Source organism: Montipora foliosa, chromosome 4 (genome assembly GCF_036669935.1).
Source record: "Montipora foliosa isolate CH-2021 chromosome 4, ASM3666993v2, whole genome shotgun sequence".
Classification (NCBI taxonomy): domain Eukaryota; kingdom Metazoa; phylum Cnidaria; class Anthozoa; order Scleractinia; family Acroporidae; genus Montipora; species Montipora foliosa.
The window spans coordinates 33774881-33789096 of NC_090872.1; the positions used below are offsets into that span (position 1 = coordinate 33774881).

General features: G+C 38.9%; 1 protein-coding gene across 1 annotated transcript in view; it reads right to left on the minus strand.

Annotated features, from left to right (window-relative positions):
• The window catches only part of LOC138000658 (EGF and laminin G domain-containing protein-like), an 87851-nt gene that overhangs the window by 3634 nt on the left and 70001 nt on the right, over positions 1–14216 (minus strand). Inside the window, exons 8-16 of the mRNA XM_068847222.1 lie at positions 12819–12913; positions 8857–9138; positions 7816–7962; positions 6853–7113; positions 4657–4848; positions 3671–3877; positions 2633–2792; positions 1395–1531; positions 951–1205 (exon numbers count right to left, since the gene is read on the minus strand). Coding sequence (XP_068703323.1) covers positions 951–1205; positions 1395–1531; positions 2633–2792; positions 3671–3877; positions 4657–4848; positions 6853–7113; positions 7816–7962; positions 8857–9138; positions 12819–12913 — 1736 coding nt within the window. The remainder of the gene's footprint in view (positions 1–950; positions 1206–1394; positions 1532–2632; positions 2793–3670; positions 3878–4656; positions 4849–6852; positions 7114–7815; positions 7963–8856; positions 9139–12818; positions 12914–14216) is intronic.

The window sequence follows — 14216 nt, forward strand, 5'->3', positions numbered from 1 at the left end:
TCAATTGACCATAAAATGGATGTCCAATATCAAAGGTGTGCGCTATCCTTGGATTTTCCCAGATTTTATTCTCCACGCGTTAGCCATTTTCCTAACACGGACTAACCATTGTTTATAATGGACAAGTTAATTCCAGATTACTCCTCCGAGAATACCAAACAAAGAATAAAAAGTACCTTTAAAAACAGCGGGGTTTACGTTTTTATTTCTTTTTTATTTTTTATTTTTGTTAATTCACCAAAATAAGTTAAAATGTGTTACAAGGAGGCTGTCTTAAGGTTGGTACACCGTGAAAAAAGAATGTCTATATTCTTACGCATTTTAAACGGTGTCAACCGGCAAAGAATAAGAAAAAGGCATGTTTTCCTTGATCTTTAGTTTTTTTTGGTTATGTCAGTAAGTATGTGAAACAAGGTGTAACATATCAAAAGCATAAGCCAAATGAATGAGTTGTTTATAGTGCAACCAGCTGAAACTCAGACAAATGACCAGTTGACCAATTCTCTGATTCTGGAGCATTTTGCATGTCATTTTTGCTATAATTTCGTCATTAGTGCGAACATATTTATCCAATCTACGCACCAAAATGGTGATATTCTTGATTTAAAAACACCCCCGAAGATGCGCCATAGTGCAGGAAAGCCAGTGGAAGTTCACATTGCATTCATTTCCAATCATTTTACTGCCAAACGCAACCTTAAAATAAACAAGCCCTGTTTCGAAACTATGGAACTGATTTCCCTGAAGCTTAATTCTTTTGATATTGCAGCATTCAAGGAATACACTTGCTTTTCGCTGGTTCAATTGCTTTCACCAGTAACCTTTTTGATCTCTAGCGTTATCTGCGATGAGTACAAACCTCAGAAATGAATAGTACTTACGCGCATTCTGATTGGCTAGCTGTGGATAAGTTCAAAATTTGCTTATCTCAGTTTGCAAACAAACTTTACCTGTCTGTTGAAGACGCAGTGAAATACAAAAAGGGTAAGTCCCTGAAGAGAGTTGAAGATGGAAAATATATACTTGAAAGCTATGGTATCTGAATTAAAGCTCAAGAGTCCAAATAACCACGTGATACCAAGTAGAGGAAGAATTACCGCGGAGGCTTTGACCCCAGCTTTCACTTGTTCAAACCGTTCTTTAGACTGCATCGACACTGTTCCCATCATTTTCTTCAAGACCAGGACGAATACAACGATGTTAACCTGAGAGAAGAAGTAAAAAATACTTCTATGCATGTCATAGTTTTAAACGGAAATCATCTCTTTCCACCAATTAGTAGATGTAGCTGTTCTTCAAGAATTATGAAAAAGTCAACTTCATTCAAACACTCAGAAACTCGTAAGATATTGAATGGAAAATTTATGTAAAGTTGACGCCAATGGTTCACTTACCGAAATAACGAGTAGAGCCGGCCCAATAAAGGCCCAAATCAACCCATTCTTGACATTGAGCCAACAAACATCTTCCCCACCATAACCGCCGGCTCGAGTGATAATCAGAGAGATGGCAACTACGAGGGCTGGGAAGCCTGATTGATTACAAAAGAGAACGGAACGTAGTTAACGATTTATTCTCTCTCTAGGCATATGGTTTGCCGAAGGGGCCGAGATTTAAATCGCACCGGCTTCACCCTCTCGTTATTACGATAGTACCAATCTCATTTATCTGGCATCGCAATACCAGTCTACAATGAATGTTGAAATAAGTTGAGGGGTAGGCCACTTTCCACGTTTATCGCTTTCCTATGGCAACCATATTTTTCCGTTTCCATTTCGAGACGTCGCAAAATTAATGAAAGCCAGTCATTTGTCTCCAGGCCGAAGTACGATGCCAAGCACTTTGTGACCTCATCTCACAGTTAAGCCATGATTGCCTCTAAATGGCACAGCCATAGGATAAACGATACTACGCATCCTGTGCGAAAATCGAGAATCGCTGGGATTTGATGTAAAGTTATGTCATCAGTATGGCGATGAGTTTTGACTTTCGCGAAATAAAAGCAACAGTATTCACTGCAAGCTTTGTGCTCACAGGATGCAAAGGGATGAAACCGTATCTGAGCCTGAAATTTATTGTTGATTTAAATTCAATAAAAGCTAAAGAGAGCAATAAGTTTTAGTAAAGAGGCTTTCGTGGTTGGGTGGCAAGCATCTGTCTCCTAAGTCTTCCAAGATTTGCTATTTGTCGTTGCAAGAACAGCCAGTGATTTGGCCATTGAAGGAACGCGAGACTGGAGATTACCTTGTTTCACTTGGATACAACTCTCACTGATATTTTTTTTCTGTAAGTAACACTGAACTGGTAAGCATTAGAACAACTTCGCTTTAAGCGAGAAATCGTAGTTGTGAGAGGCAAAAAAAAAAAACAGAATTAAACGGGACTCGAAGCCTTGACTGTACGATTGCGTTGAATAGTTTTATCCCTGAGCTATCAAGCCATTTAAAAGCAAGTAAATTGCGAGTTGGTAACACAACCCGTTTGATGGGAGTTAATTTGACCACAAAAGACACGATAGACATATTTTAATTTATTGAATCTAATAGAGAATGGCGCTTCAAGAACGTGATTCCAACTCGTAACCGTGCGCGGCATGGCTAACGGTAAACGAACCTTAATATCAATCACTTACCCCATCCAAAGGTGTAAAAAAGATTCATTTTGCTTACAGCGTCGTTTCTAAGCACTCTCACAAGTAGCATGTAGTGGAGCATTCCTTCACAAAGCATCCACGAAAACAATGCTAACAGGAAGTAGTGCAGTAAGGCTGCAACTACTGTGCATAATATAACCTGAAAATGAAGGAATAAAAAGCATTCAGTTCAAACTTGCACATAACTGTGCTGTATGGTAAACTGCTTATTACGTAAGAGCCGACTATCACTTTGTTGAATCCATTTCACCTATGATATGAGATGTCATGTCAAGTGACTTTACGAGAAAATCGCACATGTTTGAAGCTCTGAGTCGAACATTGTATTGAAGTTTTCGCATAATGGTGAACTTTTTTTGAAGTGTTCAACTGCTCCAATCGCTCCCACAGAGAGAAGGAAAAAGGATTATTTTCGTATTCCTGCAATCTTCTCGAGAACTAACGCCGACAGGGAACCTTTGAGAAGTACACAGGTATCCCAGAAACAGAATTCGGGTGCTTTGTTCAAAATCCTTCCGATTTTGTAAGGACTTGTATGGTTTGATGAAACTCAGATCTCCTACCGGTATATATACCGTTGTGATTTTTGCTGATATGCTACGATAAATTTTATGAATTAATTAAGTCCTTGTCTTATGAAAATCAATATCAATATGGTCTGCGGGCAGAGAACGTTCCATCTCTTTTTTTTTTTTTTCGTTATTTTCCTTAGGTGTGTTAAATGATAACGCGAGTGAGAGGTTATTTTTCTGGAAGCCTTTTTATTAACACGAATTTGTCTGTTTCTTTCATCTCATTTCTTGCTCAACCTCTGTCTATTATACTTTGAAAAAAGTTGGGACTATAGTGATTATTGGTGGTGAACTCATTCAACAACGATTCAACATTTTTCAAAGCGGTTTAAAGGAGGATAGCACACTGTTTGGACATTGCTCTTAATCAAAGTCGAACGGACGTTGAAGCAAGTGTTGGAACTGTTAGCCCAGGGCTGAAAAAAAAAAAAAAAGACTTAGCAACCTTATTTCGGGCTTTCCCTTCGGATATAACAAGAGCACACGTAAAGGCAACAGCAGCACACAAGTTGAGGAGCACTTTAGATCTTGGACTTTTTAAAACTCTCCAGAAACACAAGTGTACAACCAAAGTGATGGAAACAGCGAGCAAGGAAATGGAACAACCAACTGTGGAAATGAGTTCAAGCGCTTGTGTGTGAGGCTTGGATTCCTTTTAAGAACAAAAACAACTGGAGTTAGAATTGAACCTATAGGTAGCTAGCTACCTTTACCTAAGTTTTTTCTAAAAGATAAGGGAACGAAATTCAAAGGGTTAAAGAAACGTTGTAAGCTAGCTTGTTATAGTTGTAACACGTAGTTAAAGTCGTCTTCCGTCATTATCCGTCATTATCATAATAATCATCATCATCATCATCATCATTATCACCTTCAGCATCATACATACATACATACATACATACATACATACATACATACATACATACATACATACATACATACATACATACATACATATATAATTGACGACTCCCCATAGGGCTTTCCAGGAACAATGAAACACAATTACGACAAAACAGAACATTCAACAACAACCGTTTAGAACCCCTACTGGCCAGAGGCAGAACCATTTGGCTATTTACAAGTGCAGCTGAGAAGTTGAACCAGGGACTACCAGGAACAAATTCAATGAGTGGTCAGAACATGTCTTGAACTCTGAATCCTCGGATCTCAAGGTAAGCGCCCTAACCACTGGCCCGCATTGCCTCCTTATCGCCATCATCATCATTATCATCATCAGAAGCGTCATCTTCCTTGTCATTGTCACCATCATTTTCTTATAATCATCATCATCGTCATCATCAAGTCTGTTACATTTAACAGGTAGTAAGTAAACCAACTCTTTTGTTTTACCTTTTATGGTATGTCCTAATTAGAACTCATAATGCATAGGATTGGTGAATGTCGCGGTATAAACGAATTTAATCTTACAACTCGACCGTAAGGATCCATGAGCGCTGCAAAAACTGTCAGGTGATTACATTCACAAGTCGTCACATCTAAATTGGATTTGCTCGCGACAAACCAGCACCCTCTGGTGTTCCACGTCTTCGGTTCGCCTGGTCTCCAGAATAAACACTTTCCCGAGGGCCGAGTTGTACTAAACGGTACACTTCTGGACATCTGTCTCGAAGAAAAATATAGCAAATTGAATAACATATTTTATTATTACAATCTGCCACGTGAATTGACAAGTCTAAGTGGTTTAAGCACGCACAAGCAAACACACACGGAAAGAGTCAGTCTGAAATAAAAAGGAATGTTTAGAATGAATGTTGTATAATTTCATTATGACATAGTACAGCATATGTTCAATATTCACTGCTCGCAGCTAGCAAAGGCTAGTCGAGGCGAGCAGTGGTTACACGTGTATAACAGGGAGAACAAGTAGAGGCAGCTTTAGTTTTCAGCTGTGTGTTTTAAAAACAATACATTATAGAACAAATACGTAAACAAATAACTAGTGTACAAAGTATACAGTCAACTAAGTAAATATCATCTAAAATCAAATCAATGCAAAGTGCAAATATGAGAAGCCAGAGTATTAAGATATTTTTGCTGTTAAGACAGATAACTCAATATAGTCATTTTCTTCTGAAAGTCTTTGGAGTAGGATGTTGTGGATTTTAACTTTAAATTATTTTTGCATAGAAAGCGGATTTCACTAGGCAATCTATTCCAATTTTTTACACCATTTCTTGAAAAGGATTTAATTTGCTTGTCAAGTGTTGAGGGTTCAAAAAAATAGTCACCTCTTAACGGATGACCTTAATAACAAAAAATCGTCTTTTTTTTTTCTAGTTTAAATAATTAAAAAATAAATTACTCTACAATGCCGGAAGAAATGCGTTGTCGAAGTGAAAATGGATGTTGCGTTTCTTTCATTAGTCTATTCTCACTCCTTACGATTTAGAAGTTCAGACGGTGTCTTTCTTTACATGGACATTCGGAATTTAGGCCAAGCCAACATACATCAGAATTACTTTTTTTCCGTGGTGGCTCCGTTTTACTAAAGTAACCCTGTGTAGTACGAAAATTTTATTTCAGCAAACGAGCTAACCAGCATGACGAAGATTTGTGAGTTCACGTTTCGAGCGTTACCCTTTGTCAGAGCGAATTAAGGAATTATGGGTTGAGAACTCAAAGAAAAGTCTAATTTTCGACTAGGAACTCTTAATCCCTACCGCATCAATAAACGCTTCTCCTCAATTAATTAATTTACTCGAGTTATTATGTCGCCATATTTCCACCAATAACAAAGCTCCTGTTTATTTCATAGAGTAGGTTTCAAATGATTGTCGAAAGTAATTACGCGATTGCAATCGCCACGCTTAGTGATTGGTTTAAAGATCTCGCGCCAGTTTATCAACCAATGGGAAGGAAAACCAAAACCAATCGCGTGTTCCTCCCTACGATTTTTCCCGCGCTTTGAGCAAGTTACATGGAATTGCCACGAATTTGGATTGGTTCATTGCGCTTTTTGCAACTGCTGTGATTGGTCGAAGTAATGTCTTTGGTATTGACTTTACCGTAATGACACTCAACTGAAAAGCGCTCTATAAACCACAGTAACCATGAACACACAATTCCTCAATGCGCTCTGACGAAGAGCTAACGCTCTAAAAGTCAGCTTACAAATCTTTCTTGGGGTGATAATTTACCTTTAGAAACTCGTTAGTAACATGGATGACAAATTACTCCTTAATTTTGGCGTGAAATTCGAGCGTTTATTTATAATTTCACTTGTGAAAATTACAATGTTGCTAGGAAAGGAAAGGAAATCGAAATCGAAATTAACAATCAACATAAATCAAGTCAAAATATTGGTTTTTGAGGAGAGGGAAAAACTGGAGTACCCGGAGAAATATCTCTCGGTGCAGAGAAGAGAACAAAGAAACTCAACCCACATGTGAAGCCGAGTCTGAAATCGAACCCGGGTCACATCGATGGGAGGCGAGTGCTCTCATTATTTACGAACTGGCTGGAACATTTCAACCTTGTAATTTTATTCAAATCCAGCTTTTCAATAAGATATTCCCAATTTGCTTATTTGTGGTCAATTTTGCAGTGGACATTGTTAGAGAAGTGGCAGGGTAAAATAAATCGTACCTCTAATTATGACCTTACCTGTTTATTCTCTAATACGATGAAAATAGGTTCGCTTAAAACACTTCGGGGCTCAGGCGAAACAGTAGATGAGACAATACTTGTATTAGCTGTGAAAACATCACCAGCGTCATCATCAGGATCTTTAGATAGCCTCAAAACTTCATTTAATGTTTGATAAATCAGTGATACAACGAGGGAGTCTTCAGATGAGCTGAACACTTGAGAAGGCAAATATATGGAGCTTTTCAGGGAGGTGACTTTCATGCCTTCGACTCGAATCTGAAGAGAAAGACGTTGTACCGATCATGTGAGTTAGGCTTCTTAATATCTACCACTGCCAATGTATCGTGATGTGACGTCACCCACATAAATTTGTTTTCGATTTTTTGACAGCGGATGAATCGCAATTGTTTAAAGGCCATGTTACACGAGGCAGTTTTTCTTGAAACTCGCATCGCAACAACGTTGCGTTGCAAGTTGCGAGAAACAATTCACGTGTAACACCCCATTTTGCAACTGCAGTTGTTGCGTTGCGAGTTGCGAGAAAAGTAGAACGACCCTCTACTTTTCGCAACGTTGCGAGACAAGTTGCTTGCGTGTGACATCCCCTCTGCAACTCGCAACGCAATTTTGTCAGAATGGGCCAATCAGAGCTCATCTTTCGGCGACTTAGCGCGTCCGCCATCTTGTTTGTTATTGTACGCGTTGCAAGTTGCGAAAGAAGTTGCCAACGTGTAACATACCCTCTGCAACTTGAAAGGTTTTTTATTCGTCATCGTTGCGTTGCGAGTTGCAAGAAAAATTGCCTCGTGTAACATGGCCTTAATGCTGCAATGACTTTTTTTTGAGGGTGGCTCGTATTATGCGTGGTATTTGAGCCCGAGAAAAGAAGAGAATTATTTTAAATAAAAGCTGTGAAATTACAGGAAATGTGAACAATTGTATTTTGTAGGTTTACATGGTTTAAATATTTTGTCTCACCTGACTATTCTGTCGAATGCGGCTAATCCTCATCAAAAGGTTGTCTGTTTCAAATTGCAGCTGTGCTGATTTGCCAAATGTTGCGGCAACTCCCAGTCCGTAATCATCCATCGTTTCCACTAAAATTGTGCTTCTTCCTTTTCCCGCCTGCAAATGAAGAAGAAGAAGTGAAAATTCTTAAAATCTGGCTTAATCGTTATAAAAAATGAAACCTTTGATAAAGTGAAGATTTCTCAGTACAACCTCATCTCTCGCTCAAGGTTGCTGATAAAGGTTTTCCTAACACCAAGAGTGAGGGATTCATCTTTGAGCCGTACTACTGTGGAGGCCAGGTTCAGTGCTAAGAATTCGTGTAGGAATCTTATTTCTTTGCTTTTAGTCACGATTTTCCTAATAAGTAGTACTAGACTGGTATACTACAAACTCTGTAAAATGTGTCTGATGACGCATGTAGGTAAGAGATAATTATAGTTAAAACTTTTACGGTTTCAAACCTATTCTTAGGGGAATATGGCCCTTGTCTTGCTAGACTCGGAAACGCCATCAGGTAGTCATTTTGAATTGCAAATGGTGGGAATGAAAAGGTTCCTTAAAGGCTACTGCCATCCAGGGAACCGCTTTTGCCAAAATCGTTCGGTCATCCTACATTTTAAGGATGCTTTCAAATTCTTTTCCGTTGAACGATCACCGTCAAGCCTCAGAGTTTCTTTCCGTTACAACGAGTTTCGGAGTAGGTTTAGAAAACAAAGGACTATAAAAAAATACAAGGGATTTAAAAAGCATTTTAGCTAATCCTTATATGAATGAAATGAATGTAGATGTTGTAGAAAGCTTCTTGGTATCTGTTTCTTTTCAGCATCTCTTGCTCCAGGTTCCAAGGTACAAAAAACGAGAGACTGGGGGGAGGAGGGGAGGGTAGCCTGGACCTACTGAGGATAAGGGGGTTACCCTGGACCCACTCCAAAGACCAAATATGAATATGTTTTCTGTATCTAAACTTGGAACAGCTATTTTAATGAAGGGGAATAATATTGCACTTACATCGTAAATTTCTTTCCACGCCTGGCCATTTTTCTTCTCCAACAAATGACTGGCTGCTTGAGCAAACTTCTTAAAGTTCTCAGCTGAACTCACGTTTCCATGGATACGATTGTATTCTGCAATTTTGGAAAGTATATCCACTGATATAATTAAGTCTCCTCCAAAGATCCTCTGTAGCTCTAAAGAATTGTTTGATGCTTCCAGCCTCAAAGTGTCCTCCAGGTCCGACAGAATAGTACCGACGTCGTTCCCAGGCGAACCACCATTAAAAATTGCATCCATCTAAATGAAACGTAGGTAATTCTTTCTTAGGTGAAAGGAGAATCAAACTAATTGACAGTGGTACTTAATGGTGTCAATTTAATGTACCAATCGGATATGCAATTACAGCTAGCTAGCCAACGTTAATGTTTATCCTCGGAGACCCAGGGGCAGATCGCGGAGACAACGGGCGAAATAAAATGGCGACGAAGAAAAGCAGAGTAGTGCGAGAAGAGCCCCTGGGGACACGTTCTTACCAGACCAATTCCAAACAGTCGGGGTAATACTGAAGTCTGATTGGTGCCAGAAATTCTTTGTGTTTTTCTGCCCAATCAGAGCTCAGCAAGCCATGAAGTCGTTTAATAGCCGTTATGTACACACATACCAATTTCGGTACAAAATTAAAATCAACCTTCTTCCCATATGTGACTGTTCGAGCTTACTAATCTCATGACTAACTCCAGTAAATGTTTATCATTTGCATAGACAGTAGCAGCCAAGTTTCTTTTCCAACCAACATTTCTAGCAGGCTGAAATATGTTCTCAGCAGGAGCATGACAAACCTGTGATGATTGCTTTAAGAGTTTTTGGCTACTCAAAATTCTAGAAACTAATATGATCCATGATACAGATGTTTCTTTTTTCTTTGTTTGTCGTCAGTTTTCTAGTGTCTACTTTCCGTTGTTGAAGTAGGTACCGGTGGGGGGAGCCTGTACCCCACTAATTCCTTGAATCAACCCTTCCCTGCGTAAATTTTTTTCCCTTGACGCTAAGATAGCTCTTCTTGATTGACTTTTACAACATTAGACGTGCTGAAACTCCTAAGGGAGGCGGTCTATAAATAAAATTTGGTTTTTTCAACGGAGTTGATAATGCAACTTGATCACCGTACAGGGATTCTAAAAGCTGACGAGTCCAGCTTTAGCCCTTCGTCAGAGCGAATGGAGGAATTATGGGTTGTGTGTAGTCTTTTATAGTGGAGTAGGAGCTACGCTATTGGTGGTAACAAGGCAGCGTGAAAAATAGGAATACACTAGTTAAATGAAAAAGCCTTCGTTAATACCGTGATGATTAAGGGTGCGATTTGGAAGATGAACTTTTGTTCCAGATTGTTGCGGCTTTCCGTCGTACCTTGATGTAGGGAAAGGCCGCAGATAGTCATGTGTTCTTTGGAGTGGTTAGGGAGATTAAATGACGAGCTACTGGCCTAGATGCATCCTTGTCATTCTTCTCAACATCGCGAAGGTGTTCGTGCAATCGGTCGCCTAGTCGTCTACCTGTCTCGCCAATGTATAATTTATTACATAACGTACAGGTTATGCAATAAATGACATTTGCGCGCGGAGGTACATGTGAAACTATCGGTGATCTTAACAGATCGCTTAGATCCCGATATTTTGTTGGTGTAAAGAGTGAAAGTACAAGTTTTGCATAGTGAGCGCGCGCACTTGAAAGTGCCCGGTTGCTCGTTAGTTTTGAGTGCGCTTCTTACTAAAAAGTTGCACACGCTTTCGTCGCGTTTGAATGAAATTAGTGGAGGTTGCTAGAACATTCTACCAGTCTCTGGATCATTTTGGAGTAACTTAAAGTTATTAAGAATGATACTTTTGACTGCGTGATTGTGAGGATGGAAAGTGAAGGTGAATGGAATTCTGTCATTCTTAGCCTTTTGTGACGTTTGTAGTGCTGACTGTCGATCAAATAGTTGGGCTCGATGATGGCCCGCTTTGACCACAAAGACAGGATAACCACGTTTTCGAAGAACTGGTACATCTTTGATTTTCTAGAAATAGCGGAGTCATCACTACATAGACGTCGAAGTCTAAGAAATGAAGAATAAGGAATGGAGTTCTTCACATGTGATGTATGTGACGATGAATACAACAAATAAATATGAAAATCTACTCATGAAAGGGTTGGCCCTAAGCCAAGTATGGACGATAAAGGGTCCCCTCCATGAGGTCCTGCTAACCTCAATTCATCCTTCGAAACTTTTGCGACAAAGCTATGTACAGCTATGTACTACAAGCTAGCACGAAAACGTTTGTTCACTTAGTAATGACACGAAGACATTGTTCATTTAGTAATGATTATGATGATAACAATAATAACAATAATAATAATAATAATAATAATAATAATAATAATAATGATGATGATGATGATGATGATGATGATGATGATGATAATAAAAACAATAACAACCATGGCGGCCTAGTAGAGTGGACGTGGGACTTGTGTCTCTCTATGTTATTCACTTCATAGGCAAGCCCAGCTTAAAGCGCCGAGGCAAGTCTATGTAGTATCTAGTTAAGATACTTTGCTACTGTTTGGTAACAAACAAGGTGTATTAAAGCGAAATCCCGACGACAGTTCTGAATTTTGTTACAAGACATTAGTGGTGTCTGAAAAAGCGCCGAGAAACGATAAAGGAAGGAAGAAAGGCAATATGGCCGTCATGGAAGAGCTTTGGGAAGAAGCTAGGTATGCTGAGTTGAATCTTACAAGCCAAAATATACGGGACAAGGCGGCGAGTTTTGAGAAGACTATGTGAAATGTAATGGAAACTATTACTTCGACAGTGGGTCAAAGAGATCAAGAATTACAGGAATCTGAGAGAAATCAAGATTCAGAAGAACGCGAAAATATATACGTAATGGCCAACGGTGTTGGCCCTCGTTTTTCTTGACAAGAAAAGTCAAGTCATTACGTAAGGGGTTGTATATTGTTGGCTACCAAAAACATAATGATAAATACTGTTTTCGACTTCCGTGCAGGTCACCTCAAAGAACTCGCAAAGGAACTAACGATAATCACGTATAATGACAAAGAAGTACCCCACTTACTGAGAGATACCAGAAATGATCAGAAATGGATAATCAGCCAAAACGCCTATGCGAACTTAAGAATATAAGTAGGCAGAAAGAGTAAGGCAATACTGAAAACTAGAAACACTGAGTTGCAATTAGCCCACTGTTATAAGCGTAATTAAACACAAAGAAAAAAGCAAAGATTCAATAGTAATAATAATAATAATAATAATAATAATAATATGACAATGACAATGACAATGACAATGACAAAGACAATGACAATGACAATGACAATGACAATGACAATGACAATGATAATGATAATGATAATGATAATGATAATGATAATGATAATGATAATGATAATGATAATGATAATGATAATGATAATGATAATAATAATGCACTTGCTATTATCATTGTGATAAGAGGGAGCTAAAGCATGTGCGTTAATAATGCACTTGCTATTATCATTGTGATAAGAGGGAGCTAAAGCATGTGCGTTAATAATGCACTTGCTATTATCATTGTGATAAGAGGGAGCTAAAGCATGTGCGTTAATAATGCACTTGCTATTATCATTGTGATAAGAGGGAGCTAAAGCATGTGCGTTTTTGACACTCGGACGGCAACCGTAAGTGAGGTGTTTTCCCTTTTAACTTGTCTTCAGTTCACACAACCACATCACGTGGCATTGTTAAGCATCTTTTCCATTAGAGATGATTAGTATAAAACTCTGTAAGGCACCAACTGCGTGGCACGCAAAATATTCTCTTCCGGTAGCTGTCCCCATCTCAGAAACGCGCGTGCGTAAGCTTCGTAACAATAACAAAAACTTTTTTTATTCAAATCAATGAAATTGGGTGTTGATTTAGAACAATTACATACCGCGTCATGCAAGATGATAAATTTAGCAGAACGGCATTTCGTGAAGTTTGACGGGTTCCACTTTCCTCCCTCAGAACAATATCGTGACGCCATACCTTTAAATAAATTACAGGAGTCCATTGTGGCTGTTGTATGGCAGAAAAATTGTCCTTAGGGATAGGGCGGAGAACCTTGTCTTCGAAATTTTTTTTTTTTTTTTTAGTAAGAAGGCCGCCTCGTCTTTAACACTTTACGTCAAACATATAGCTTTAAGCTAGTAGTCAGTAAATTCCAGATTTGACTTGACGTTACAAAGGGATTTTGATTGCCAAAATGTCTTTGAAAACAGTCAATCAAAGCACTAGTCGGTGTAAAATCAGGAAATAACTTGGGAAAACAAGTTGCTATTGGGGGTTTTCATCTGACGTCACGGCGGCCATGTTGGTGTACACAACAATGCAGGAAAGTGTCTTTTGGGAATTTGACTCTATTATTTATATGCAGAAACTTGTGGAACCATTTTCTATTGTTTTGTGCACCAACATGGCCGTCTTATCACGTGGATGCAAACCAAGGATTGCCAATAACACCATCGAATGGATATATTTTTAATGCCGCTTGGATAAGGGCGACTGATAAACGAGGGCCTCGTCTTCGTGGCGGGGCTTCACCTTGTTCTCCACACTGGCATGTATTTCTTCTTAATTGATTCACTGGGGACTAGTTTACAAGATCAAGACAGGCGAGGCAATATCTCTCAGAAAGGGCAAGGGTTACTGATTAAGGGGACGTAATTTTTTTAGTGTTGAATAAAGTAACAATTTTTTAGTGTTAGAATAAACTAATCTGGCGCTAAACAGTTTAAAGGGGCACTGTCATGCCAAATATTTGCTTTTTTTAGGTCAGAAATGGGTAAAAATCTACATTAGTACTTAAGCTCACATTTACAACATTCCTGACAACCCACTGACAAGATATTAAACATATTTATGGCACAAAGAGCTATTCGTTATTAATTTTGGTATCTTTCTGAAGACGCTGTCTCCAAACTGGCCATTTTTTTTCAAGTTTCAATCCATTTCCATCCTCTCCATCTTTTGATGCAAACAACAAAGAATCGCTTCACTGCAGTTCAATGGTCACTGGCAACAAAACTGCAGAATTATTTTTTTGGTCTTCATTGGTGCAAAGGCGTCTTTTAGTGTTTTAGTGAAGTGTTACTAAAATAGCGTGACACCGCCGCTTATTTCCCTTTCGTAAACGGTCGTTGCCATTTGAAACGGTTGTTGCCATTTCTCAGAACGGTCGTTGCCATGCCATCTTTTAGCTCTGAATTACACTCATTAGGTCTAAGAACTCAAAAGGTTGCGGTTACTGGTAGTTGTGTCTCGCTGGTCATATGAGTTAGGGTTCGGGTTA